The 25,818-nt window shown below is 37.3% G+C and overlaps 1 protein-coding gene across 2 annotated transcripts in view; it reads right to left on the bottom strand.

Annotated features, from left to right (window-relative positions):
• The window catches only part of AGBL4 (ATP/GTP binding protein like 4), a 956,884-nt gene that overhangs the window by 550,880 nt on the left and 380,186 nt on the right, over positions 1–25,818 (bottom strand). For both annotated transcript variants that reach the window (XM_032920114.1, XM_032920113.1), the window contains one exon: positions 13,552–13,768. In XM_032920114.1, coding sequence (XP_032776005.1) covers positions 13,552–13,768 — 217 coding nt within the window. The remainder of the gene's footprint in view (positions 1–13,551; positions 13,769–25,818) is intronic.

Here is a 25,818-nt window from a genome sequence, read left to right on the forward strand (position 1 = left end):
CAAGGGGGAAGAATAGATTTGGGTGGGTCAAGTTCTCTCACGAAAGGCCTAATGGATGCAGTAGAAACACATCATATAGAAATCTGTTTCTGCATATGCTTCTGTCTTCTACACATCTACACTCAGCAGAGAAACCCTGTGTATGTACAAGTACCAGACAGCATCAATGTAGTCTGTTGCCCTTGAAGAGTAAACGAAATCTAAAGGACAGTCTTGACACAGTCAGAGATGCTCTCAAATTACACTGTACAGATTAAAAAGAAGTAGGATTTTCCCAGGATGATAATAATTATTGATCTATTCCATCACTCATGTTACCCATATTTTAGTAAATATTACTGCACAAAAACGTGTACAAAACTGCACTACTAAATTTATTTCACAAAGAAAAAAGTTAATCTCAGAACTAAATGAGAGACGTTCTGTTTGAATAGCATCAACATGAAGAATCCCACTGTGTATTCTACTGTATATATCTGTTCAAACTCTCAGCAGAGAAACTCTGCATATGTGCAAGTGCCAGGCAGAGGCAACAGGGCTAGCTATTTCTTACCCACAAAAAGGCAATCTGTTGATACACTAAGAAACCAGTATTAGGAGATGCTCTAGTCAAAATGCTGTAGGTTATTAATCACAGCTTTGGGGTTTCTGACAGGATGTTTTGATAAAATAAATCTATTTTAAGTGACTGTAATGAAATACTAACCCATTTTTGAAGGGCTTTTAAGATGTTTTTAAGAAGTTTCAGATCAAAGACTCAGTTAATGTAACCTCCATGCATTAAATATTTAGTACTTCTTCAGTCACTTGAGCACTCAGGCATCCTGACATTGTGAAAGGGGGAGAGGGAAATTGAGTTTAAGTCAGTTTTGCACAGTGGGATTTTTGAGTTTTTACATTAAAATCCCAGGCATGTAATTTTAATACAAAGGGGTCTATTCTTTTACAACAGTACATGCACCACCCATTAAAAGAATTCTTTATGCACCTGCATAGAAAGGAGAACAAATCCTCTATAGATTTATTTCACTAGAAACTGTTGTGCTGGGATTAACATTATGATTGAACATTATTCTGTCTCTGAGCTCTCTGATGGACGAAACCAAATGCATGCACTTCTCTTTCCAGAACAACTAGGCACTTACAAAGAGCTCAGAATTTTAACAATGGCAACTAGATTTAAGCAGGGGTTTTTTTTGATATTTGGGTTATGTGGCTGTTAGACATTTCCCCTTTCTAGCATCCTGAATTCCAACAGTTGCTCTTTACTGTTTCACTTCTCTAAGGGATATACCTGGATGTCTTCAATACAGATCAGGATGAGGGAAATAATCCTATTCTGGTACTTAGTAAAATAGATGTTTTAAATTAAAAAACTGCAAATTAATAAGGGTTGGATATTCTGGAAATGCAACACTATATATAAATTCTACAAGTTCTCAGGCATCACCCTCCTTGTGAAAGTTCATTGAGTGTAGTAGGAATTTGCAGATGAGTTGAAGCAGAATGAAGACACTCCTGAGTGCATTTCTTGGCTCACTTGCAGAGGATTATGGACATTAAAATATTAAAAATTGCCTTTGGAACTATTGTCATGAACTATCATTGACCCATATTAGTATCTAGTCTTAGAACAAGTATTGTGTATTTCAATCATTTTTAACACAAACATGGTCACATTCAAGTTCTTTGATACGCACAGTTGCTCTAAGGCTCTTGTTTTTCAGTCATTCATAATCTATAAAGAAAAGGAATAACCATAGCTCCAACATTACCAATGTATGGGGAAAAAAAACCTAAACAGTTCTGTGTATCTTTCATTCATCACAGACATTTTCCCAAAACTTACAGTGGGATTCAAGATGACTGCATCCTAATTTGAGGTTCAAAATGCTAAATCTGACCTCTGAAGTAATGGTAGCAATACATATTCCCAAATCTGGTAAGCATCATCATTACATGACCCTATTTGTCCTAAAGTGTCTGAATGTTCAGCAAGCACAAAGACTGGATGTCATCATGGGCTCATCTGTGACACTGGAAGACAAACAGCTACTGAAAACATCTACATGTATCTTATGGTAATTGGATGATCTCATCTATTTTTCTCAAAGACATGTCCAGTTTGTCCCTTCTTTTTCTCTTTGCCATGGCTTTGGAGCTCCTGTTTTCTCCACCCTGTTTCTTTATATAAGCGCAAGGTGCAGGAAAGAGCAGAGTTTGTATTTACCTGTATTTCTCTGAGAAGATGAAAAATCTGAGATTTCAGAGACCACAGCTATTCTGCTTCATTATTGTCATAGCAACAAATGATCTTGAAGCACTGTATGCGACATCTATAGCCATTTGTACTATAGCTCTAGCTACTAACTTGTGTTCGTTAATGGCCAGCATAAACTAGTTTCTGTACTCTTTGCAATTTAACTGATGAACCGCAAAACAAATGGTTATAGTTAATAAAATTATATTTTGCCATCTGTGTCCAGTAATGAGAAAATCTGAATTATAGGAATGAAAAAGAATGAAGTTTTCTGCCAAACAGATCAATGCATCCCACCTCTCTCTCAGCATTAAATTAGATGTTATCTGTTGCCATGCATTTCTCTCATTGGTTGCCATGGCTAATGGGAATTTCAGCCAAGATGGACATATAGGAATTCTGTTTGACCATGAGGAATATAATACCACATTCTTTGTCTTTCTACAACTCTGTGTAGTATGAGTCGACAATGTTATTTGGTCTGAGTGCATCCAAGTCTCATTTATGGAAGGACAATTTTGTTCAGCTCTGCAGTGTTATTTGCTGTTACAAAATCTTATTTCTATAAAAGAAATCTAGAGGATATGTGCTGTTTTATTCCTAAAGCTTTGAAGGATTTCAAAATCAGCTGGAGCTGAAGGCAAATATGGTGCTGCCCCAGTATCTTGTAAGAATGATTACAACAGCAGAAAAAGTACACTTTTGAAACATATATTCTTTTTTCCTGAGTTCACATTCTGAGCAGTTTGTTCTTTTCGGATAGAGGATATATACTGTCTGGATTCTTCATAAAGATGAAGATGCCACCACGATTTAAAAAAAAAAACCCAAATTATAAGTTCTCTGGAACCCTACAATTTCATTCATTCCTATAAGAAGAGATGGTCCTCACACAGAAGATCCCAAAGTACTTTATATTGATAACTTGATTGCCCAGAGCGTGCTAAAGATCTAGACCATTTCCATAAGCTTTAGAGAGGAGGACAGTCTACAGGCAATATGGAGATTGTGCATTTCCACTCACTGTAGACAAAGAAGAGGTGATGCTTTTGAGCACCCTGTTGGTGATTTTGAAATATTCATTGTTTGGACTAATATCTATGTCCAGGTCTAAGACAAATCTTGATGGCTCTATCTGTATTGCCAAAATATCTCCTATTTTTCCAACACTATACTATCAACCTCTGGATTTGTCTTCATCTGTTAATCTGTAAAATGCCCTTAATCAGTCATGTCTGACATCCCTATAAATTTTCCATCAGCCATAACACCTTAAGGGTTATTTTTCATTCTCAGGAGGCAAATAAGAAAAATAGACTTGAGGTCTTGAATCATATAAACTGTGCAAAATTGCAGACTCCATTTCTAGCTATTTTCTTGACCATCATGCACCTTTTTGAAGAGCTCAGCAGTCGCAAATAGGCCTGGTTTCCAAAACATTAATCTTCTTAGTGTGTAACTTTCAAAATCTGGGCTTCAGTTTTGTATATCAGGACTTCTGATGGAAGAAGTTTGTACATTCAGCTTATCAAAACTGTATATTAAAATGTGTGAATGCCTCAACATGCCAGGTGGGGTGCACTGCCCATGGTCCTGACTGCGATTTGCCAACTGGATTCTAAAGTGAAACTTCATGTGAACTAACTCTGTTTAGTACAAATAACCTCAGAAAATGAATCCCAAAGGATTTTCCAGAGAATGGTTCTAAATGAGCAACATATCTGCAATGGCCTCCTTCCCTATAAAATAACACTACAGTCCGAAGAATATTACAAACCTTAACTCAGTGACATTTAGCAGTATTTTGGAGACTGTCAGACCAAAAGTTCCAAAAACCTCTAGATTTTCTTTAATGATAGGCATGAGACTTTTCCTTATTCCATGCTGCAGAACAGTGCAGCATTCATAAATATGTAAAAGACTGGTTATTATTTTAAGTCCAAGCAACTTAGGTTTAAAAACTCCCCACACCTTTAAGAATGTGTAGCTGTTACTAATGAACTAAGAAGCTGATTTAAAAATATCATGATGGATACTAATGTCTTATTAAAATCTACCTTAATTCAGAAAATCTAACTGGAAAAGAAATATATGTATTATAAAATCCTGAAGTCTTTGGATCTTGAGAAAGTAGCAATCCCCTTAAAATCTAACTAATTAAGGCTAAGTGCAAAATTGGATGCAATTAGTGGGAAATTCAAAATAAGTGGGAGAAAACTGATATCTGAAACTTATTTTTCTTTCACGCATATTTACAAAAATTCCTGAAATTGATAGTATCTCTCCTTTGTCTTCCTCCATGTTACACACTTATTAGAACAGCAGATAAAGTAGTTCAGAAAAACAAACACTTTCTGTAGAAAGGTACATCCACAATTCTAGGGAATTCTGAGTGAAAACTTTGACTGTGGGCCTAGGGCTGGCTTTTTTTTTTTATTGAAAATGTCATGTAACTGAGACCTTTTCAATCTGTGTTCATTTTCTCAGATTGTTCTCTGCTGCCACAGTATGGTGCTCAGCTGCTGTTTAAAAACATGAAAAAGAGGATCTTTATCAGAGAATGCAGTTCTTTTCATGTACCAATATGATTGTTTGCCATGTAGAGATCTCTTTTAAAGAGTATTAAAAAAAGCTTTAAGTCGTATCTTATACTTCCTAAGAAATGAAAAACCAGTTTTCAACTAAGTACCTACTGCTTTACATTGAAAGGCTCATGTCTCGTCATGTTATTTGTATGCTATTTTGTTTTCAAAACAAAGATAAATATTGCTTTCAGTATTTGTGGATAATAGCAGCACTTCAACAGGAGCTAGCATTTTCTAGAAATACAATCTTTTTTCAGTACTATTATGATCTTCTAATATAAAATACATGAATTTAACATGCCTTAAAATAAGGATGGCCCTAGGCCTCCCTTACATGCAAGTTTGATGTCCTTCTTCATTGAACTATCCTTTGATTCAAAAATACTTTCCTAACAGTGCAGGAATGTAAGGGCCATTAAAACCACACTGCAACCAAGAACAGCTCACAAGCCACAAACAGTATCTCCCAGGTATGCTTTCTATAAATCTATTACATTGTTGTAAGCCTCAGTTCTTCTCTTCAAGTACATACGTACAAATACTTGGGGTCAACAGTGAGGATGCACTTAGCCAGCTTGAGCTACCTGAACCACACCTTTTTGCTCTACATTATCTTATAATCTGCATCAAAATATTTTCTTTTTATTTTCTCATTCCTATGTGATATAAAGATATATCCCAGATTCCTTTCTGACATACAAGCTGAAGTCTTTTTCGAGCCAGCTTTCAGCTTTCAAAGCTTAAGGACAGCAGAGATAAAGTCTTACTGAACATGTGCATGGCAAGAACAAAGAACTCCAGGATCAGCATGGATCTCTCTTGCAGAAGGCCTCAAGTGCACACCTTACTCATATACTACCAAAAAAAAAAAAAAAGACTGCTGAGCAATGGTGGGATTCACTTTGCACACAAACATTCAGCATATTTACAGAGAACTGCAAAAAGAGTTACAGAATACATTACCTGAACCAGCTTCTCCTACTAAACATGGACAGGCAATGAAATATCCAAAAATGAGGTGACAAATAAATACTTCTTTAAATCAAATTTGAGACTTTTAATTTCTTGAGTTATTTCTGTATTACCTATTACATATATACCATTACAAGACGGAAGATGAATCTGAAAGGAGGGAAGTATGTAGAAACCTCAACCCCTGATTGTGACAAGCATTTCTGTTAATTTTTGAACAGTTTATTTGTGACATGTTCAAAGTGGGAGTACATGGCTTGCAGTCTTACACACAAGTCTTAAAAATCCTGTCCAGTAGGAATACCATAATTCTGGAAAGTTATTTGAAACCATATCTATCTCATTGTGAATTTGTTTTATTCTTACACTACAAAGAGTGAATGAAGTCACTGGCTAAATCCATTGGCTACCAATAAATGGCAAGTAAATTCTTTCCATATCCTACAACCAGATCTCTTAACTTCACTCTCATCTTCAGTGGTGTCAGTGTTCTGTAGGTAAAGGTGAAACATTAGACAAGCATGCCCCTGGGAGTTTATTAAGACAAACATTTAAAAATAACTGAAATATAAGTCAACCAATAGCCAGATCTATTTATATATATATATAAGACCGAAAACATCATTACTCCTCCTTACTTTGTAAAGTAGGCTTGGCTGGAAACGCTGAGAATCTGGGCTTAATGTCTAGGATTTTTTTTTTTCCTTGTAATCATGTTGTTATAATGGTAGCACAAGATAACGGGAAAACATTAGAGCACCAGGCCTTGATCTTGCAAAGTGTTGATTGTTCTGAGTTTGGAGATTAAAGGCATTTTTACACACATTTAACTTGATGCCATGAACTGTGCCAGTGACTTCAACAGGACTATTTAACATGCTTAAGTTTAAATCTATGCTTAAGTGTTTTGCTGGATCAGAGCCACAATGCTCGATTTATACCAATTACAAGAACAGGATTTTGCCTAAGGTATTTGGAGATTTTGATACATTATATTTACATTATGTAGCTAGTATGAAGCTAAATCAATAAATAGTCCTTTTCTTTGTTAAATTAAAAGGCATAAATCCAAATCATTTGGAGTGAGCAGACTTTAAAATTGCTAGAGAAGCCTTCAATCCCAATGTCTCAGCCCTACAGGTAACAAGGGCCAGGCTAACCATCTTCTGGGTCTACAGCCAAAGAACACAGATTAAAACACAACTCCAGCCCTACAGATGCATTACACAGTCACCACTCAGGAGATCTAAATAGAAACCAACAAAAACATAGCCAAAATCCCAGCAGAGTCAATGCAGTAAAATGCTACAAGGCAAATGTAGCTAATAGCTCCACACAGCACGATTTCCCCTACATGCAAGTACATTCGTCATCACTATCAACATGGTAATTATTGCTTAATGCTGTGCTACAAAAGAGGGAAAACAAATTTCTGTAAATGGAAGTCAAAGAAGAATTAACTTATTGTAGTGTTTTCACAGACTTCTAAGGGCCATACACATCTTCAAAGTATCTGCATGTCCTTCAGGGCAACTAGGTAAATTTTAAAACCATAAAAAGCTGGGCAGTGGTGTATATACAGGACCTCAGACTTGCTTTTTTGATTGAATCATATTAATTGGTTGTACTATGTTATTTCCCAAGCACCAACCAAAAAAAGAGTCCTAGTTAGCAAGGCACTAAACACGGAAAGTGAAATAGGTGCTCCCTGTTCCTAAAAGCCTAGGGTGAAGTAACTAAAGTCAGCTGCCCAGATCTGGGGGTTGAACTGACAGTGTGGACAAAACTGGTTTGCTTCCTATTGAGATTACAGCTATCACACTGAACTGTGTGGCACCCAACCAAGCACTTCAGGACAGGAATGAGTAGACTCTGCCTCTTACCTGAAATTTGCTATTGCCATGAAACGAGGATTCAGACCCTGAAATACTTTCCTGCACTTCGGTGTTATTTCAGGTATGCCAGGACAACTGACTGGATCATTAATGTTTCTTCTCCAGCTTGAAGCCTGGACAAATCACATGTTATGCCAGCTTCTCTGGAAATGCAGGTGTACGTATCAGGGCATGGAGCAAATAGGGAACACAAAAGACATAAGGAAGACAGGTCATAGACCAGAATATAAAGTTATATGAAATGGCACTGATATAAGCATCTTGAGTGCAGAGAAGGGAACGTAACTACTTTGTGCAGTCCTGGTATTTGAAAGACCTAAGAGATCTTTTGGATTTTCCCTTCACAACTCAAAGAGATAAGGGGAATGAATGAGAAAGAACAAAGCAGAATAAGTAACATAAGAGCAGCAAATAAATGCCACAAGTCCTTTCTTGTAGTTAGCTTAGAAAAGTATAAACTAAATGAAAAAGGAAGGTTAGATTTGAGGCAAAAAAAGGGCAAGCCAGATGAAGGACAAGTGTGAAGTAAAGGTGAGATGAAGAGCCTGACATGGAAACAGGAAGAGCCATAAAGCAAAAGGCCAAACTGCACAGCTACAGAAAGCCCAGTGAAAACTTCAGAAAGGTCATTGGCTTCCCAAAGGTTTCCCTGTGTCGCTATAGGATGAAAGGGTGCAACTTGGGACCTATGGATGAAAACAGTTTGCATAGACTAACACCACCACATACAAGTCATTTACTCTCATTCCTTTCAGGACGTTTTCTTCTTAATAAAGTGGATCATAACATTTTTTTTTTCTGCAGGTCATTTCTTACCCCGATAGATTCTTTATGTTGAAATCTTCTTTTCTGCGAAGTTCCAGCTATTAAATTGGTAAGATTTGAAGCCTTCTTCCCAATTTAAGATTCTTTACTCATAGATAGACAACAATTTATGCAAATCCTTCCAGAAATTATTTTACTACATGAAACAGTGCTCTTTCTGAAATTTAAGAAATAACCAGCTTGTTAGTACATTTAGTACTAGCTAAATGTTAATATTAACTAACTGTTAATACATTTACTAACCTTGCACAACATTAATGATAAATGATTATTTTATTGAGTTTGTTTTTTATAAAACTACATATTGCTTTCAACTTAAACCAAAGTATTTCTTGTTTTTACCATGAACAGTTGTATATATCCTACAGACAGATGGCAACTTTCAACAGTAACATGGTTTCGCTTATCTTTCCTTGTCTAGGATTCCCACAAGCCAGTTTATCTCCCAGAACTTCCTTTATATTCTAACAAAGAAATTTTCCTTAAAACTGATGGTATAGAATAGCTCCTTGATATTTTTCATGTTATTTCTATAATTTTCCTGGTAGCATGCTGTGCTATTATATACTATAAATCATGTTTCATTTCAGAAAAAAATTTTGGTGGTGTTATTTTTAGGTCCAACTGTACTTCTGCTGATATCCAGTCCAGCTAAGAAAATACCTGTAGGAACATTTAAAATCTCACATACAGTTTTAGGATGACATCCATGTTGTTAATGTTACAGGAATGTCAGTACTATATGAGTAAATAGATACACCACTGAATAAAGAGAATGTGACCTGAACATACATATAGGCGCACTTTTACATTCTAGAGAAATAAGAAGTTTGGTTTACTTTTTTAAAGCATTATTTCTGTGGCCTCTTTCAGAACAAATAAATTGGCACAAATTGTATTTAGATGACATTTCAGCCTAGATGCAGTCAGATCTATTGGAAAGTACAGTATCTGATACCAACATGATTTCAAAGGTTTGATACACCACACTGAAACCTTTTTTTTTGAAGAAGAGAACACTTCTCTTTTACAGAACTGTTATTCTGTTATTACATAACCTAATGCTGAACACAGAAATGGGAATTTAACCTTAGAAAAATTGTCTAGTTTCTTTGCTTCATGCTTTAAAACAGTCATAACTGAGCAATTAAAAATGGACCAGTAGGTATCAGTGGAACTGATCAACTGTTTTTACTGGGTAACCAGTCATTTAGACAGTAAATAAGGGATATTCGGTCAATGAACCAGCAATGTGACATCTGGTGTGCAGTTTCATAGTCTTAGGCCCTAATTCTGATCTCCCTGATACCACCATAAACCAGGAGTAACTTACGTAAATTAAAAGTACACACCAAAGTGGTGTGGAATCAGAATGAAGCACCTTGTGTTCCAATCTGTTTCACTCAGTACCTCACTTCTGATTTAAATGATTGGCTCACTTAGGGAGCTCTACATTAGACATATTGCCTTTTTATTTTAAAATAGGTATATTTAATATTTAACAGAATTCCACATTCCAGTCTTTGCGTACTGTGGTTTGTATGTGCACTTGCAATTCTCCTCGAGTGCAATTTGGAAGCACCAGCGCCTAATGGGGTGAAAGGAAGTATCTGTCTCCAATTAATCTTGGTTCTCTTTTAAGTGAGAGATAAAATATTGCCAAGCCAGTGGTGATTTGTAAAGTGGGCTGTAGGAGTTGAGCCAGCCTCACCAAAACTAATTTAATTTATTATGTGTGATAGTAGAAATACAAGTAGAGTTGCAGGTCTCATCAATTGTCCGCACAATTCAAATATGCACAGCTAATGTAGATTATCAGCTTCAAATGACAACACACTCAAAAATTTTGCTAACTCTGAAATACTGGTCGTAACGCTACACATAACTATTACTGCACATGAGACTGCATAAGTATCATAAAATAGGTATTGTAAGTGTAAATTGAGCCTGTGCTTACATATTCACAGAAATATTAAAATTATTCCATTATATTGTTTCCATTATGTTATGCTGCGTAATACTGCACAATACGTGCAAAGATGAGAGACACATTGATAATATGCAAAAAACTAATTTCACCATTTAAAAAAATGATCACAGCTTTTGAACCTATGATCTGTTTGGACAAACCGTAGAAAGTCTGAAGTTACCTCAGGCCAACAATGGCAGAATGAAAATGGGAGTTTAAATGATACCTGGGTGACCATCATAGCTAGCTTACAGGAGAGACTATTTTCAAGACCATTTGGCACATCTAGAATGTGGGATAGCTCTCTGAAGTAAAGAGTATAAACATTAAAAGGTCAGAAATAGAACTGCTAAGTTATCCATTGACACTGGCAATGGGAATCTTTGCCATTTGGCTCTGAACCACTTTGCCATTCTGCATCCTAATGACAATTACACGTCCCATACTGATATTTCATTTTCAATTTTCACAGAATTAGTGAAAGTATTTAAGGAGTTAATGGAGGCATAGTACTTTCTTTAGAGAAAATATGAAATTAGATTAGAAATTAGATTGCCTTGAAAACATTACATGCAGTAAAATGTGCACTCAGAAAGCCTTCAGGAGTAATCATCTAAGCATGGTTTCTTGTGACTTGCATTTTACCATTCCATGACAAAGAAAAATAAAATTTAAAAACCACAAAGATCTGTGGTGAGATTCTGTTCTTTCCAAGAGGCACAGTTCAAAACTTCATTATCCAGAAGTGAAATTGTTTCAAACCATTCTCCATCCTCGCAATCACAAACTGCTGTAAAATTCCCTGGAGTGAACCAGAGGGTATTGGTGGCTCCATGGCAGCCCAACAGATATGCTACAGCCTTCCCCTAACATACTACCCTGCTTCAGGCCTGTGTCCAGCATGAAGACTTTAGAGTTTGTCCTCAGATGGCATCTTTAAGTTACCTTTCACCATGTGCTACCAAGGGTATCGTCCCTTTGCCAGGAATAGAACTTCTAAGGGCCTCTTTATGCCAATCTGATTCCTCTTACCTTACATAAGGGGCCAGAGCAGGAACAGAGCTCACTTTCTTAGCTCTAAATCTATCCTATATGGCACGCAATTCTCTAAAGTACAGCCAGCTTCTGCTTTTACGAAGAGCTGTGCAGTGAAGACTGAAGGATCCTGTTTTTCACCATTTAAAGATGTATGATAGCAACAAAGCTCAATGTTAAAATATTTAACTCACAGAGATCTTATGGAAATTGTCTATTCAAGCTCAGCAAAGACATAAAATTACCAAGCTGTTCGAGGACAGTTGTGTGTGGAGAAAAGCCAGAAATGCTCTGAGATTGTAATGTTGCTTACAAAGATTACAGCACAAGCCTGATTCAGAAGCTTTTTACACAGATCAGCATGGTGAGCTGCAAAATGTTACCATATCAATTTCTGCAAAACATACTCTGTGTGTACATATAGCTATAAAATCAGGACTTACACACAGCACATTTCCTGCCACATTTTGAATGGCATCTGTTTGTTTGGTTTGCTGAAATATGAAAAATAATATTTAGCAACTACTGGTAACACAATGTTAACAAGATTTAAGAGTATAGCTCTGTCTGTCAAAATGCAGATAAAAGACAAATCCTTCTATCTCAGTGTTTTAATCAGTCAGATCAGGGGTTTGATGAATATGCAAATGTGACTGTTTATACACTATTTTCAGTGTGAAAGGAAACAAATTCAGTTTCGTTACAGAATTAATGACAGCTCTGTCCTCTAAGATTAATAATTAAAACCCTACACACATTAAGACGATAGCGCTCTTTCCTCCACTCTCTGAAGATTTTACTTTTCTATTTTTTTAATACCCTTTTCCCTTATAGTTGTTTGTCCCCCTAATTGGAATGATTAATAATTAATGCCAGCTCACGGATATCTAATAGTCATCTTTAAAACAAGAACTGTACTTAACTGACAAAAGAGTTAAAAAACACTTTCTTTTGTTAATTCTTGTTTTACTCTTTATAAGTGATTTTTTTTCCTCCAAGTTTTATGCCACCATAGGGATATCACTGGCCTGCTATAATGCTGGCAGCCTTTTATTTATTCCAGTGCAAATTATACATATGATTTTATTCTGATTTTCACAATACACACTGAGATTCTTTTTAAAGCCCCAGCTGCTGGGATCAGCAGCCTTCATAGGAATCACAGCTTTCTTTTTCTGACACACACACTACAAGTTTAGGTCAAATCTCAAGGAAAATATTAAGACAAGAGGCAAGTGCACTATAAAGTCTGAGAAAGTGAAAGTAAAAAACAAACAAACAAAAAAGCAAAAAAAGGAAAAAAACCCAAACAAATAAACCCACAAGATTTCAGCTATTATTTTTTAATCTGACGATTTCTGAGTTGATCTGGGAGCGGCTGAGTCATGCTTTCCAAATCCTCAGAACAGGCAACATTTCAGAGAAAAGTTATAGCAAAGTGAGCAGAAGTTCAGCCTTTACCATCAATCCTCCTTCCTGCACCAGAAGAACTATCACATTTCATTTTCATGAGGCCGCTAGAACCTATACTGACTCCACTAGACCCCTTTTAATTTAATATCACCAAAAAAAAGCAGGCATTTGTAAGATTAAATAAGATAGCTAGCTTGCATATGTTTTGCATTGTTTTACCAAGAAAAGCTATATTCTAGTTCAAATGACACATATTTCCTTCAAAACAGAAAAGCTCTTCCAGAAAGACAAATGGACAGAGTACTCCAAAATCACATTTCTTCAATAAAGCTGTTTCAGTTTCATCTTTTAATGTCTTTAGACATGGGAATTTCACATTGCCTTGCATATTGCAAAGGAAATATTTTACATTAAATTAAATTAGCATTTGTCTTTACTTCACCATTCAGGTACAGTACCTCATGTGTCACTGATAGCAGTAAAACAAATATGTGCATGTGTGTACTTTAGCAGGGATGATGAATTACACTCTGTAAGCATTTAAGGGTAGACATTCATAATGAAGCCTGCTAGTTGGCAAGCATGCCTATTACTTACCACACTGAGTCCTAGCGATTCTCTGCAAAAGTAGTCCATGTTCCTCCTTTGTAGGTTGTCAAGATAGTGCTGAAGGCGAGTATAAGTGTAGGGGTAGCAGTAAGCAAATTGATAAGTGTCATCCTCTCGGTCAAAGCAAAAAGCAAATGACATGACATAGTTCTTCCTGTGGTCTGGGCAGCGATAGTAATACACATTTTTAGAGGGTATTCTTTGCCTAAAAACCAAAAACAACACATATATACATTGACATATATATATATATTGACATAAGAAATCTGAACAAAAAGGCTATGTGAGACTCAAATTTCCTCTATTCAAATAAAGTGGAACAGCTTGAACATCTCAGGACCTGGTGAGCACATCCCAGAGCCTGCATTTCACTCATTCAACCTCCATGCCAGGGGCCTGTGCATGGAACAACTAACGTGCCAGTGCACCAGTCGCCACAGGGACTGCAGCTCTCAGAGTCACCATAGCAGGGGAGAGTATCACATAACCAGAGCAACCCACTCCCATAAAGTGAAAGGGATGCACAGGCAGCTAAAGTATCCTTTGCTATCAAGCTGATGCAGTCTCATACTAGTACACATGCTTCAGCCAAACCTCTGGCTGGAGTGTGGCTACATCCTTTGGTACAGGTCTAATCACCGCCACAGAGAAGAGGCATAATTAGGGAAGGAATGTCAGTATAAGGCAACATTGACAGAACTGTTACTGAAATTCAGGACATCTTTACGTTTTTATTATCCTTGATAGTCAGGGGATACATTTAAGCCTAGCCAATGAATAGAAAAAAAGATAAATTCTTGAGGTGGTGAAAAAACCCCACACCCAGACAAAAAACTTCATGTATGTAAAATAACCTGGTCCTAAATTAGAAAGCAAAGAGAAAAGGGTATTTGGTACTTCTCCAAATTGGATTGCTGCCCTTCTCGAGAGTTCTGGCTTAGCTGACAAGACAAAAATGAATATACATGATGGTAAATTATTACAATAAGGACATTTCTGGCAATATTATGAAGTTGGTATCTGTTTAAGAAATAACAAAGGTCTGCCTGCCACCTTTCACGCAGCTTCAATTGTTCTGTTATTTCTCAACATAAATGAATAATATTTCAGAGGTAGATCAAAAACTTGCTCTGTGGACTAGAGATGTTCAATATTTCTGTTTGCACCCTTGATTCCATCAATAGATTTTTTAGCTTTATTTAGACAGGAGATTCTCTAGTCATACCATGCAGTTGTAATTTGATGTAACTAACTGAACAGTCAGGTTTGACAACAAAACACTATGGTCCTCCAGACTCTAACTGATTCAATTACACAACATTATAAACTGGTCTCATCTAATGATTGGAGCAGATCTCAGCTAAACTAGGATCATGGTGAGAGAAAACATAATAAGATTTACAGACATAGCAGTAGTAATGGACCTCTGTATAATAGTTCCAAGAAGCTGGTCTACTGCAAAGCATCAGTTTTGGCCTTTCATTGCTAATATGAAATAGAGAACAAAACCCTCTCATTATGCCAAAGTACGTGTTTGCCAATTAGCAGCAGCTAAGGAGTCTGATCAGCAAGACTCAGGATCTACAAAGAGAAACAGAAAGGAATTGAGATATTCTTGAAAAAGTACAATAAGGAGCCAGTGATGCAGTTAATAAGACTTCAAATAAGAATTTATTTGTCCATATTATTGCCTTGGTTTTTGAACATTCGGGGCTTCAAGAATTTACTTCAGCATCAATGTGCCCAGGTGGCCAAGAAGGCCAATAGCATCCTGGCTTGTATCAGAAATGGTGTGACCAGCAGGGCCAGGGCAGCGATCGTCCCACTGTACTGGGCACTGGTGAGGCCACACCTCGAATCTTGTGTCCAGTTCTGGGCCCCTCACTACAAGAGAGACATTGAGCTGCTGAAGCGGGTCCAGAGGAGGACAATGGAGCTGGTGAAGGGTCTGGAGCACAAGTGTGGTGAAGAACAGCTGAGGGACCTGGGGTTTATCCTGTAGAAAAAGATGCTCGGGGGAGACCTTATCTCTCTACAACTACCTGAAAGAGAGTGTAGTGAGGTGGGGGTCGGTCTCTGCTCCCAAGTAACAAGTGATAGGACAAGAAGAAATGGCCTCTTTTGCTGCAGAAGGTTTAGATTGGATATTAGGAAATATTTCTTCACCGAAAGAGTTGTCAAGTGCTGGAACAGGCTGCCAAAGAAAGTGGTGGAGTTGCCACCCCTGGAAGTATTTAAAAGACATGTAGATCATAGAATCATAGAATAGTTAGGGTTGGATGCGGTGCCTGGGGACATGGTTTAGTGGTGGACTTGGCCATGCTATAATTCTATGATTTTTGGTTAAATAAGGAACTTGCTTCTCACTGAGATCTCAAAATTATTTTTTTAAGGCACAAATATGAAGGACAGAAAAACAACTGTTTTAATTTTTTTAAGAAGTATCAGTAAGGGGAAAATGCCACCAGCTGTCTGCATGCAGTGCACTACCGTAATAGGTTTCTCCAGTATCTTAACATATTTCTATCATTCACCCTTACTCTGGAGTGCTATAGGACATCCCTCATTTGATCTCAAATCAAGCAGATGATATGGCAGTGGGTAAATGTATTCTAGGTCCCAGTCCTCAAACCGTAATGCAAGTTTAAACAGTATGTTGCTGAGTTGTTGAACTTTATTTGTTTCCAAATTAGCATGGGAGAAATAACAAAGGACAAGCCTTGCTTTATGCTATAAAAATTTCATGTAAAATGAGACCAATAGGAGGAAAATCGGGATTTCAGAAAGGCTAATGCTAATTGAAATTCATCTGCTGATAGTTAATGTTTAAATGACACATAGTTCTCCTTGGTTCAATAACTTTTTACTTTTAAGCAAGTTGAAGACAACTTTGTTAATGCATTAAAGGCACTTTTGATATTTCATTCCCTTTCCCCTTCATTATAGAAGCTAAGCATCTGTTTTATTATCCACTTTGACACATCACTTTATGGCTGCATTTGGCTATTATGGCTAATCTTGATGTCTAGGACATCTGGTATTGACATTTCACTATCTGGTGTCTGACACAACAGCAGAAACCATCCTCAGTTCCTAGGTTTAAATTCATCCTCTCAGGGCAGAAAGTGCCCAAACTCTTAATTCAAACCATATCTTCCAAAAATAATTATAATAGTACTCCTGCCACTGCTAATCTATTTTTATCTCTCCTAGCACTTTGTCACTGCTAATCTATTTGTGAGTCATATAGAGAAAGAAAGTTAGTGTTTAGATACCAACAACACATCTTTACACACTGGAGCCTAATCAGATTGAGATCTTATCAGGGAATTAAAGGCAAAAAGGAAAAAAGGGATAGAAAAAGAAAGAAGAGAGACACAGTGCTAGATATCACCAACTGAGTTTTTGATAACGAAAAGACATTGCTCAGTTCTTGAATTAACCTTTGTGTCCTAGACGCACTATTGTTTACTCTTTCCCTTTTTTGTTCTATGCCTTCTGGAAAAGGACACCCACACACTGTGGCAGCAGCTGCTCCTATTAATTTAAACCTATTACAAAAATTAAAATTAAACCCAATTACTTTGGCTGGTTTATAGCCGGGGAACGGCTTAGTCTGATTGTTCCCTCTGGTTATGGACAAAAACAATATTCCTACCTACAGGCAGCTGCCAGTGGAATACTAATGCATCTAGGGCCTGGCAGGAGCAGATTCAGAATGCAGAGTCTAACTGCATTTCTTACTAGAGAAAAATATCTTATCATGGATCTGCAGAAATGCACCAACTTCTCACACTGTAAGTCACAATGAAGCCGATTTGTAGTTAGAGGTAGGAAAGCAAAATGATGGAACAAAGCCTAATGCTCGGATTTGCCATTTTGCATTTCCAGGAAGCTCACACTAAGAAATACACCCTGCTAATTGATACACAACTGCCTGGATTTCAGCGCTTCTCAATGGTTACTTAAAGGAGAACCACCCCAATTCTAAGAATGGCCACAGAGAATAACATGCACACAACTAATTTCCAGTCTGTTTTTAGAAACATATTTACAGAAATGAAGCTTGATATTTCGCATAATTTTGAAACAAATTCAGACTGCCTAATCTTAAAGGCAATGCAAATTTCTTTCTTTCAAAGGAAGATGGAAGCACAGAAATTAAGATTTTCTCTTTATTTTGACTGTCATAGTCCAGTGACAGTCAAAGGCTTGAGCCACTGGATTTGAGTACCTTCTCCCATCTGACCAGGTAGCGCTCCACCCCAGGAGATTTACTCCAAGGGTGAATGTACATCTCCTTTTCTATTCCTATATGTTTGCAGTCTGGAATCAGGACATTTACTCTGTTTTGGTAGCATGCAGTAAGATGAAATTGTTCAGTTAAAAAAATAAAATTAGAGTCCTTATTTAGCCTCAAAAACTTGAGATCTTCAGAGGCACCAGGATTTCACTCTTTACTACAACAGGCAGTGAAGGGTATAGCTAAGTTTTGAAAATTTTATCTTCACTATACTTCTATTTTTTAGACATAATTTTAATTTCAACTCTAATAATTTTGATCTCAAAGGAAAACTTTATTTTTTATATATATATATATATTTATTTTTTTTTCCTCTGCTACCTTATTTCCCGTTGAAAATTAGGAGTTAATCAAGACTTTGGAGAAAAAACACTAGGGGGTGGCAAGGGTTCTGCTGTATGGTATCTGTTCTTTAAGTTTTAAACACATAAGGGTGCTAATCAAATCTTTTGGTGGTACCACAACACAAATAATTAGTAAATAACAATCTTTGGAGCGCTTCCCTTCCCCCCAGTTGCATGACCAAAGCAGGGAGCTCTTGCTCAGCCAGATTCCCAATGACTTTAATAAGCAGCATAAACAGTCTTTGGACTGCTTTTAATATGGCACTCATGAAGTAATTATTCAGTTCCTTGCCTCTACAGGATTGAGTTAGACATATTACAGTCAGTAGACTTCAAAGTAAAATGACGATCTTTGGAGGAAAAACAAAAAGCTGCAGGTGCTGTGAAAGATCAGTGGCCAAAAGAAAAATTAAGTAACCTGACTTGTAGAGAAATGCTCAAGTGAATCCGATTGCAATGTAGTGTTAGCTGTGGTGACACACTGTGGTGATCATTTTCAATTGCCATCAATCTGCAGATGTAGGGATGCAACTTAACGATCTTACAAATTTCCAAGCTTGTGTATACAATTCAGAGGGGTGGGCCCAAGTCTCAAACTCAGAGGAAATTAAGTCTAAATTTTAAAGGCCTTTGAAGCACAAAACCTGATTCCAATTCAACTTTGGAAAATAATCTTTAGGTATTCATTGACACTGCTGAAAACACTAGATCTATCGACTGCTTCTCAGTGTTTGAGTTTTATTCTTAAAGCTGGATGTCCCTATTTATTAACTGCAAGAAATCAAAAAAAAATCTGGAGAAAATATAAGGGTGTTATTCATACACTGCAAACTCCTCTTCTGTGAGACAGCTCTTTCAAATTGAAGGCCTTACTATCTTGTTTCTCTGTTAGTCTAAGCCATTATTTTTCTTCTTGATTATTCATGTTGACAAGTGGAGCTGACCATCTTCAAAATTCTGAGCTTACTTGTGACAAAATAAGTTTGTAGGGTTTTTTCTTGCACATGATTTTATATTTGATTCACAGAGCATGGAGTGACAGTGAATATGTCAGATGGTGTTATATATTTTTTACAGACAACTGAATGGGTTTTGGCACAGCTAACACAGTTTCAGACACTGCAAAATAAGTTGTGTTTTTATTCTTCCTAATATGCATTCGAATGTTCTCCAAATGTTTTTATCATTTTTAACACCTCAAGGTTTTCTACCTCGACCAATACCTGGTTTCTTCTCCTTAAGTATAAAAATACTATGTAATTCAATGGCTTTCATAAAAATCAGGAAATCTACACATTAAGTATACACCTTTCAAGGATTAAGGTTAATTAAGTATCCTCTATAAAGATTGCTATGGAATTCAAACAATAGTCAACTGTACAAAGATTGCTTGAAAACTCTCTGCATTCTTCACAACTTCAAGGGGAAAAAACTCAATTTTCTACTTCTTTTTTTTCTCTAAAACTTAAATAATTAACCAATAAAAAGTCAAATTTTTTTTTTTTTTTTTTTTTTTTTTTTTGAGAACTTCTGCGTTTTAAATATTCATAATAAACATGTTACTGGGTACGTGCATCAGTGCTTACTAGTGAGACCTGCGCATCAGGTAGATCATTCCCATCAGAAATACTAAGATAGTGAAAATATCCTGAAAGTACATTATTGCTGTTTTAGAACTTGAAAGCCAAAACCTAGAAACAGAACTGCATGAGGAAATGTCATGAGAGTAATTCCCCACATTTCAAACATGCATGGATACATTCAGGTAGAACTTGCTAAGAAAAGTTTTTAGCAAAACTGTATCTTCAACACAGTGCAGTGTTCTGACAAGGAAAATCCAGCGAGGAGGAGAAACAATAAACAGAAAATAGCAGTGAGAAATGTCCTTTGCCCTGTGTTTGTGGAATACCTTACAGAAATGTGGTCCTTGCCTACAAGCCAGTCTTCTAGGTCCTACAATAATACCAATAACAAAACCAACAAAACCATTCTACCTAAAACCAGAGAGAAATAATTTTTAAAATTACTTAACTACTTTGTAAGCCGCTTCATAGTAGACAAGACAACAGTGCATCCTGAAATGAAGTGTTGTTGCAGGTTCTCCAAACCTCAATACAGTTTTGTGGAAGGAGGTTTCCTGAAAAGCCGTCCATTGGTCATCACTTGTCTTTCTCCCCTAGACATAAAACAGGCTTACACAGCTGAAAGTAAAATCCAAAAATCTTCTGCCAGCAGCAGGTACAAGTGAAGTCTTCAGTGGACAAGTAGCAAATTTACCTTCTTTTCTCCCTCCAGCAAACCAAAGCTGTACTCTCTCCTCCATCTTTTGTTTATTCTGTTCAGTTGCTAAATCTTAAACTGCAGTTCCTTTCCACTGAAATAGCAGTTCCAATCCTGAAATTATTCTATATAAACTCTCTTTTAAACTGCAGGGATAATGAATGTTGCTGACTTTTTCTGCTATCAAAATATGATTTGTCTATTGACCACAGGTGTTCCAGCCATGCATTGCTTCAAAAGCAGTATCTTTATGCAGTGCTTATAAAGGAAAGAAGAAAGAGAGAGAGAACAGATGACTTTCCACAAAAATACTAGAACAAGAAAAAAAAACAGTAAAGTTGCGATCCTCTGAAGATGTCATGAATGCAATAGAAAGATGCAGGAGCCAGCATTTCTGTTCTGAAATGCAGGTATGGGGGGCGTGGTGGTGGTGAGTGATGGGGGGGTAAAGGGGAGGGACAATCAAAAACTGAGTAAAAAAAATATTGTTTTAAAGTATTTACATTGGCAAACGTGAATCTGTGATAAGAAGCACTGAGTAAGGTAAACAAAGAAGGAAGAAAGAAGAAACAGTGCCTCAGAATACTGTACCACTGTAGTTTTCAAAGTTTGGAACATACAGAAAAGAAAAAGAAAGCTTTTGGAAGCAATTGAGAAAGAGTAGCCACAAATACCATTGAAGAAGTGGGAGAGATTTAAAAGAATTAAGTAGCATGAACAACGTTGTACCGGGAAAAGGTGAGGACAAGAATCGCTCCACCTCAGCGCAATGCTTGTCCTAACTTTGACCTATACTAGACTCTGGCTATGGAAGGCAAGTCTACCGACAACTTCAGAAAATAGTTTGAATATACTGACATCAGGAAGAAAACAAGCATATAAAACCCAGAAGAGTGTCACTGACCAGATCAGAAAGGAAGATAGTTTAGGAGGCTGAAAGAAGGAGACAAGATTCGCACACCACAAGTATACCAGCTTCAAATTGGCCAGAAACAAGGTAATGGAATGGCTTAGAATAAATGTTCATTTTAGGCCTTCCCCTTTTGCCAAAGAATTTCACAAAAAAATTTACCATTATCATATAATTTTAATGTCTTCGTGTCCAAATTTGACATTTTACTCTATTGTTCTTTCCTGTTTCCACTGTAATCTGACATACAAACCCTCCAGATTATGTTGACTAGAAAACACATACTTACAGGATCATACGGGATATAAAACTGAATCCTTGCAATGTTTTGGAGCACATGTTGGCCTGGGAATGAGGGATCAACCTCAATCCCAAATTCAAGTCCCTGAACTGCACTACCAGTAAACCACTGGGTCAGCTCTAATAGCCTCTTAGCCTCAATTACCTAATTAGCCTTTTCTTCAGTCTCCTCTTCTCTCTTTCCCATCTGTTCATCTATTCCCACCACTCCCTGTTCTTCTGCAAGAATAATTTTTAAAATCTATGTTAACTTCATTTAGGTTAATCTCAGGTGACTTCTCCTCCATGCAAGAATAATTTATAAGTCTCATAAGAGCCCCAACTTGAGAAAGTATTTCAGTAACATCTGAATTTTGAAACCCATATTTAAAATCTTGATGATTTCACAGTCTAAATACAAAGTTGATATTGTTAATGTATGTCATTTTGATGTCAATTTTAACTAACTACCAAAGGAAGGAGAATGGATATGAAATAGGCTTTTAGCAATTGTAGCTTGGTTGATACTGAGCTGCCCTTAGCAAGATCTGAAACCCTCTGGAAGCCTTAGCCTTCCCGATGTATATTATTGGAGATAAAGATCAGTGCATCCCTGATAGTAGATGATGTATGAGCAGGATAAAGCCAAAGAAAACAGGAAATTGTCATCATGGATCAGACTTTGTTAGCTGGGCAAACTTACCCATAATATTATGCTTTATCCTATCGTCTGTCTCCACGCAATGAAGACTGAGTTCAGTAATTCATTTTAAATGTCCCATTTCCTACGCCTTCTAGCACCTTGTTCATTTTTTTTCTACCATAACAGCATCTCAAATGGCTTCTGTTATGGAACTGCCAACAGCAACATTCAGGTTTTTTCCTTTCATTTAGAGGATAAGATTTTTGTGTGGTTTCCTCCAAATACTAAACTTCTCATTCATCGGGCCTGAACCTTCTTTATCCAAGTAACTTGTTTAGATCACTTAGAAGTTTCTAACAGTGTGCTACAGGCTTAAATTACTTAAGTAATTACATCATTTGTAAGTGTTACCGCCTAATCCTTCACCTTTCTCCCCAGATCATTAATAAATGTATTTAGCATATGACCTGATAGGTAACTTTAAGAAATGCAGCTGCTAGCCTTTTACTGTGATGAAAACTGACCACTTAGCCCTCTGCCTTTTTGTTTCCTTGTCAGTTTTTGATCTATGATAATACTTGCCCTGTCACCATATGTGACTACTTAGCCTTTGTAGCAGTGTCTTGTGACAGACTTTGTCACAAGCTTTTAAAAAGTCAAAATACATTATGTCAGGCAGCGCGCCTCATAAGCCTGGTAGCTGAAACCTAAAGGTGAGGAAACATTCCCAGGAATTCCGAAGGGGAAAGTGCACCTTGGTATCTGATGGAATAAAAGAGAGATAAACAGAAACAACTGGTGAGCAAGCGGGAAACACCTTGTTTTGGTACATATTGCAATCATATTTCTGAAGGGCATTTCTGTTACAAAGGGAATTACTTCATCACATGGAGAAAACGTAGGAAATCTAGGTCAGCTAGCTCTAAGTAAGTCAATCCAGCATATTTAGTACCAAAATACAAAAGTTACACCTTAAAGAAAAAGGAAAAAAACAGGAGACTTGAGTTAAAGTCTTTTGCAAGATGCGTGAGCACCAGAAGCTGCTTAAGCCTCTCTGATGAACTGAGAGCCTGTGCCTGGTTCTCAGCACTGTGCTTAGTCTTCCAAGGGCTGAAACAAAATCCATCAGCAGAGGGGTAGAAGCTAATGGGAACGGTGGGTGAGAGCACCACAGACCACAAAGAACCCAGAATCGTGGCTAGAAGAAGCAGTACATGTGGCTAGCATGGAAACATATGGCTGGAGGAGTGAAGAGCAGCTAACAAAAATACATCACATGTATTAGCATGAGGTTAGCATAGCTTCAGTTTGGGTTCTCTACCTGGCAATACTTGCTAATCTCTAACTGACAGGACATAGGTTAAAACAACTGGCCTTGCTAGATGAAAACACTACTTGCATCAATTATACCTCACGAACTGGTTAGTGCTACTCTGAGCACATTGCTTGTCACACTTCTCTGTAGTCCTGCTTATGAAAACATTGCTTATTTTACCATCAAAGTCCTTTTTGTGAGTGGGGGAAATCTCTAAGCACCTCAGTACACTCAGGACTGGTTTCTGGGAAAGGGATGATGTCAGCATGTTTGTAGTCACCCTCTCAAACTCAAACCTGGCCCTTGTTGCTGTTAACTAAGTCCAGGGAAAAAGGGTTATCTTAACCTTTTTATTCTCCTCTCCTTCCTACACGGCTACGACACCCGAGCACTGTCAGAGGCAGGATGCTGGGCTAGAGGGATTTTACATCTGATCCAGTGTGGCCATTCCTATTTCTTTTTCTGGGCACATTCACAGAGTCATGAGAAATGTAGTGAGACATGATTTTTCCTTGCTGAAGCTGTTCTCATTAAAGTCTCTCACATCACGATCTTCCAGGTGTTTTATTATTCCCTTTTAAACTCCTGTTCCGACCATTTGCAATGTGCAGATGTAATGCTTACCGGTCTAAATATAGGATAAACCCCAGATACTTGCCAACCCTCTGGAACAGAGCTTGGTTTTAATGAGAGTGCATATCTTTGTTAGCAGTTCAGCTAATTCATTCCTAAGCTTCTTCCAAATTCTTTTATACATAAATCATGTGGGGCTGATGATTTACTGCTTTTTAATTAATCAATTTGCTCCATCTTCTCAATTTCTGATAGTGCCTCATCTTTATTCCCAGAAAAGAGCAGGTCTAAGATAGGTACCTCCAAATTTTGTTTGCTATAAAAACTGATTTATGATGGAGAATCACCTGATTTCTTTGCATGAAAGCACATAACTTTAAAACATGTACAAGATGCAACAATGTGAGAGCAAATAATTTAAATTCAGCATTACAAACTTTTTATTTTTTCCCCAGGCTACACATCTTGCTCATACACAAGTTTTATTTTCTATTCCTTCATATTGCTTCATTCCATCTTCCTCTGTTAAAAAACTACTTTATAACAACCCCCTCTCCTTCAGAGTGTTGCAGATTAACTCTCCCCAAGCATGCTCACATTTCTCCTGCTACAGGGAGATTCTGTAAGTCTCCCATTTCTTCCCCATACCAGCATGTGGCCTGTTAGCAATAGCAATACTGCTTTTCCAGGGCTAAACTTGCATTGTGTTGTGCAGACTTGCCTTTTGTGTCCTCCATTTACCCCTTTCAGAGACAGCAGTCAGAGAGATCATATTAAACACAGAGTGGGGGGGGGGAAGAGAAACCTGGAAGGAAAAGTCTCCGTTTTCTTAGCTAAAAGGGGAACAATAAATACGGCAAGCCACTTGCTTGAAAGTGAACACACATGTGCAACAGGACTTCACTACTCTGGCTCACAGACCAAGAGCTACTGCTTTATATATACACCCTGGCTGCCCAGCTCTGACACATGCTGATCTTGCTCCTACTCCACTGAGCCCAGCTTCAAGAAGAAAACATGTAGATGGCCACCTAGGTGTTAAAGTTCTTATTTTAATGGCAGGGGGGAAACCTGAGATTTTCTTGTTACTTAAATTCTTTGCTATCATATTCACAGGGGTCTTTTTGCCAGCTGAAACTAGTTCAGAAATAACCTACACAGGCTTTCTTCCCCAGGTAATAGAGATGAAACCAATGCAAAGGTGCTGGCCTCAGTCTACAGGGGAAATTTCCCTCATCCTGTTTTTTCAAACATTCCTAGTTGCTGACCCACAGAGTAGTATTGATCTAAGAAGAGACTAAGTATCCTGGCCCCTCGGTCACTTCTTATTTACAGTAGACATAGAAACATGCAAGCAGAGGTAAAAAGCTCAGAGCAGAGGGACCAGGCAGCCAGAAGCAATTGTACACACATGGGATTTCTCATCCTAACACAAAGTTAAAAAAAATGAGATGCTGCAATGGTTGGTGCTGTTGAAGATAGGAGAAAATGAAAAATGGTATGCGTTGCACTAATCTTGTTTCTCCAAACTGTATGCGTGATATCAACCAGGCCACTCCAATTTTTCAAAGTAATAGTTCTAGCATCATTTTTCTTCATAGCCCTTAA

This window comes from Strigops habroptila, chromosome 8 (genome assembly GCF_004027225.2).
Source record: "Strigops habroptila isolate Jane chromosome 8, bStrHab1.2.pri, whole genome shotgun sequence".
Taxonomy (NCBI): Eukaryota; Metazoa; Chordata; class Aves; order Psittaciformes; family Psittacidae; genus Strigops; species Strigops habroptila.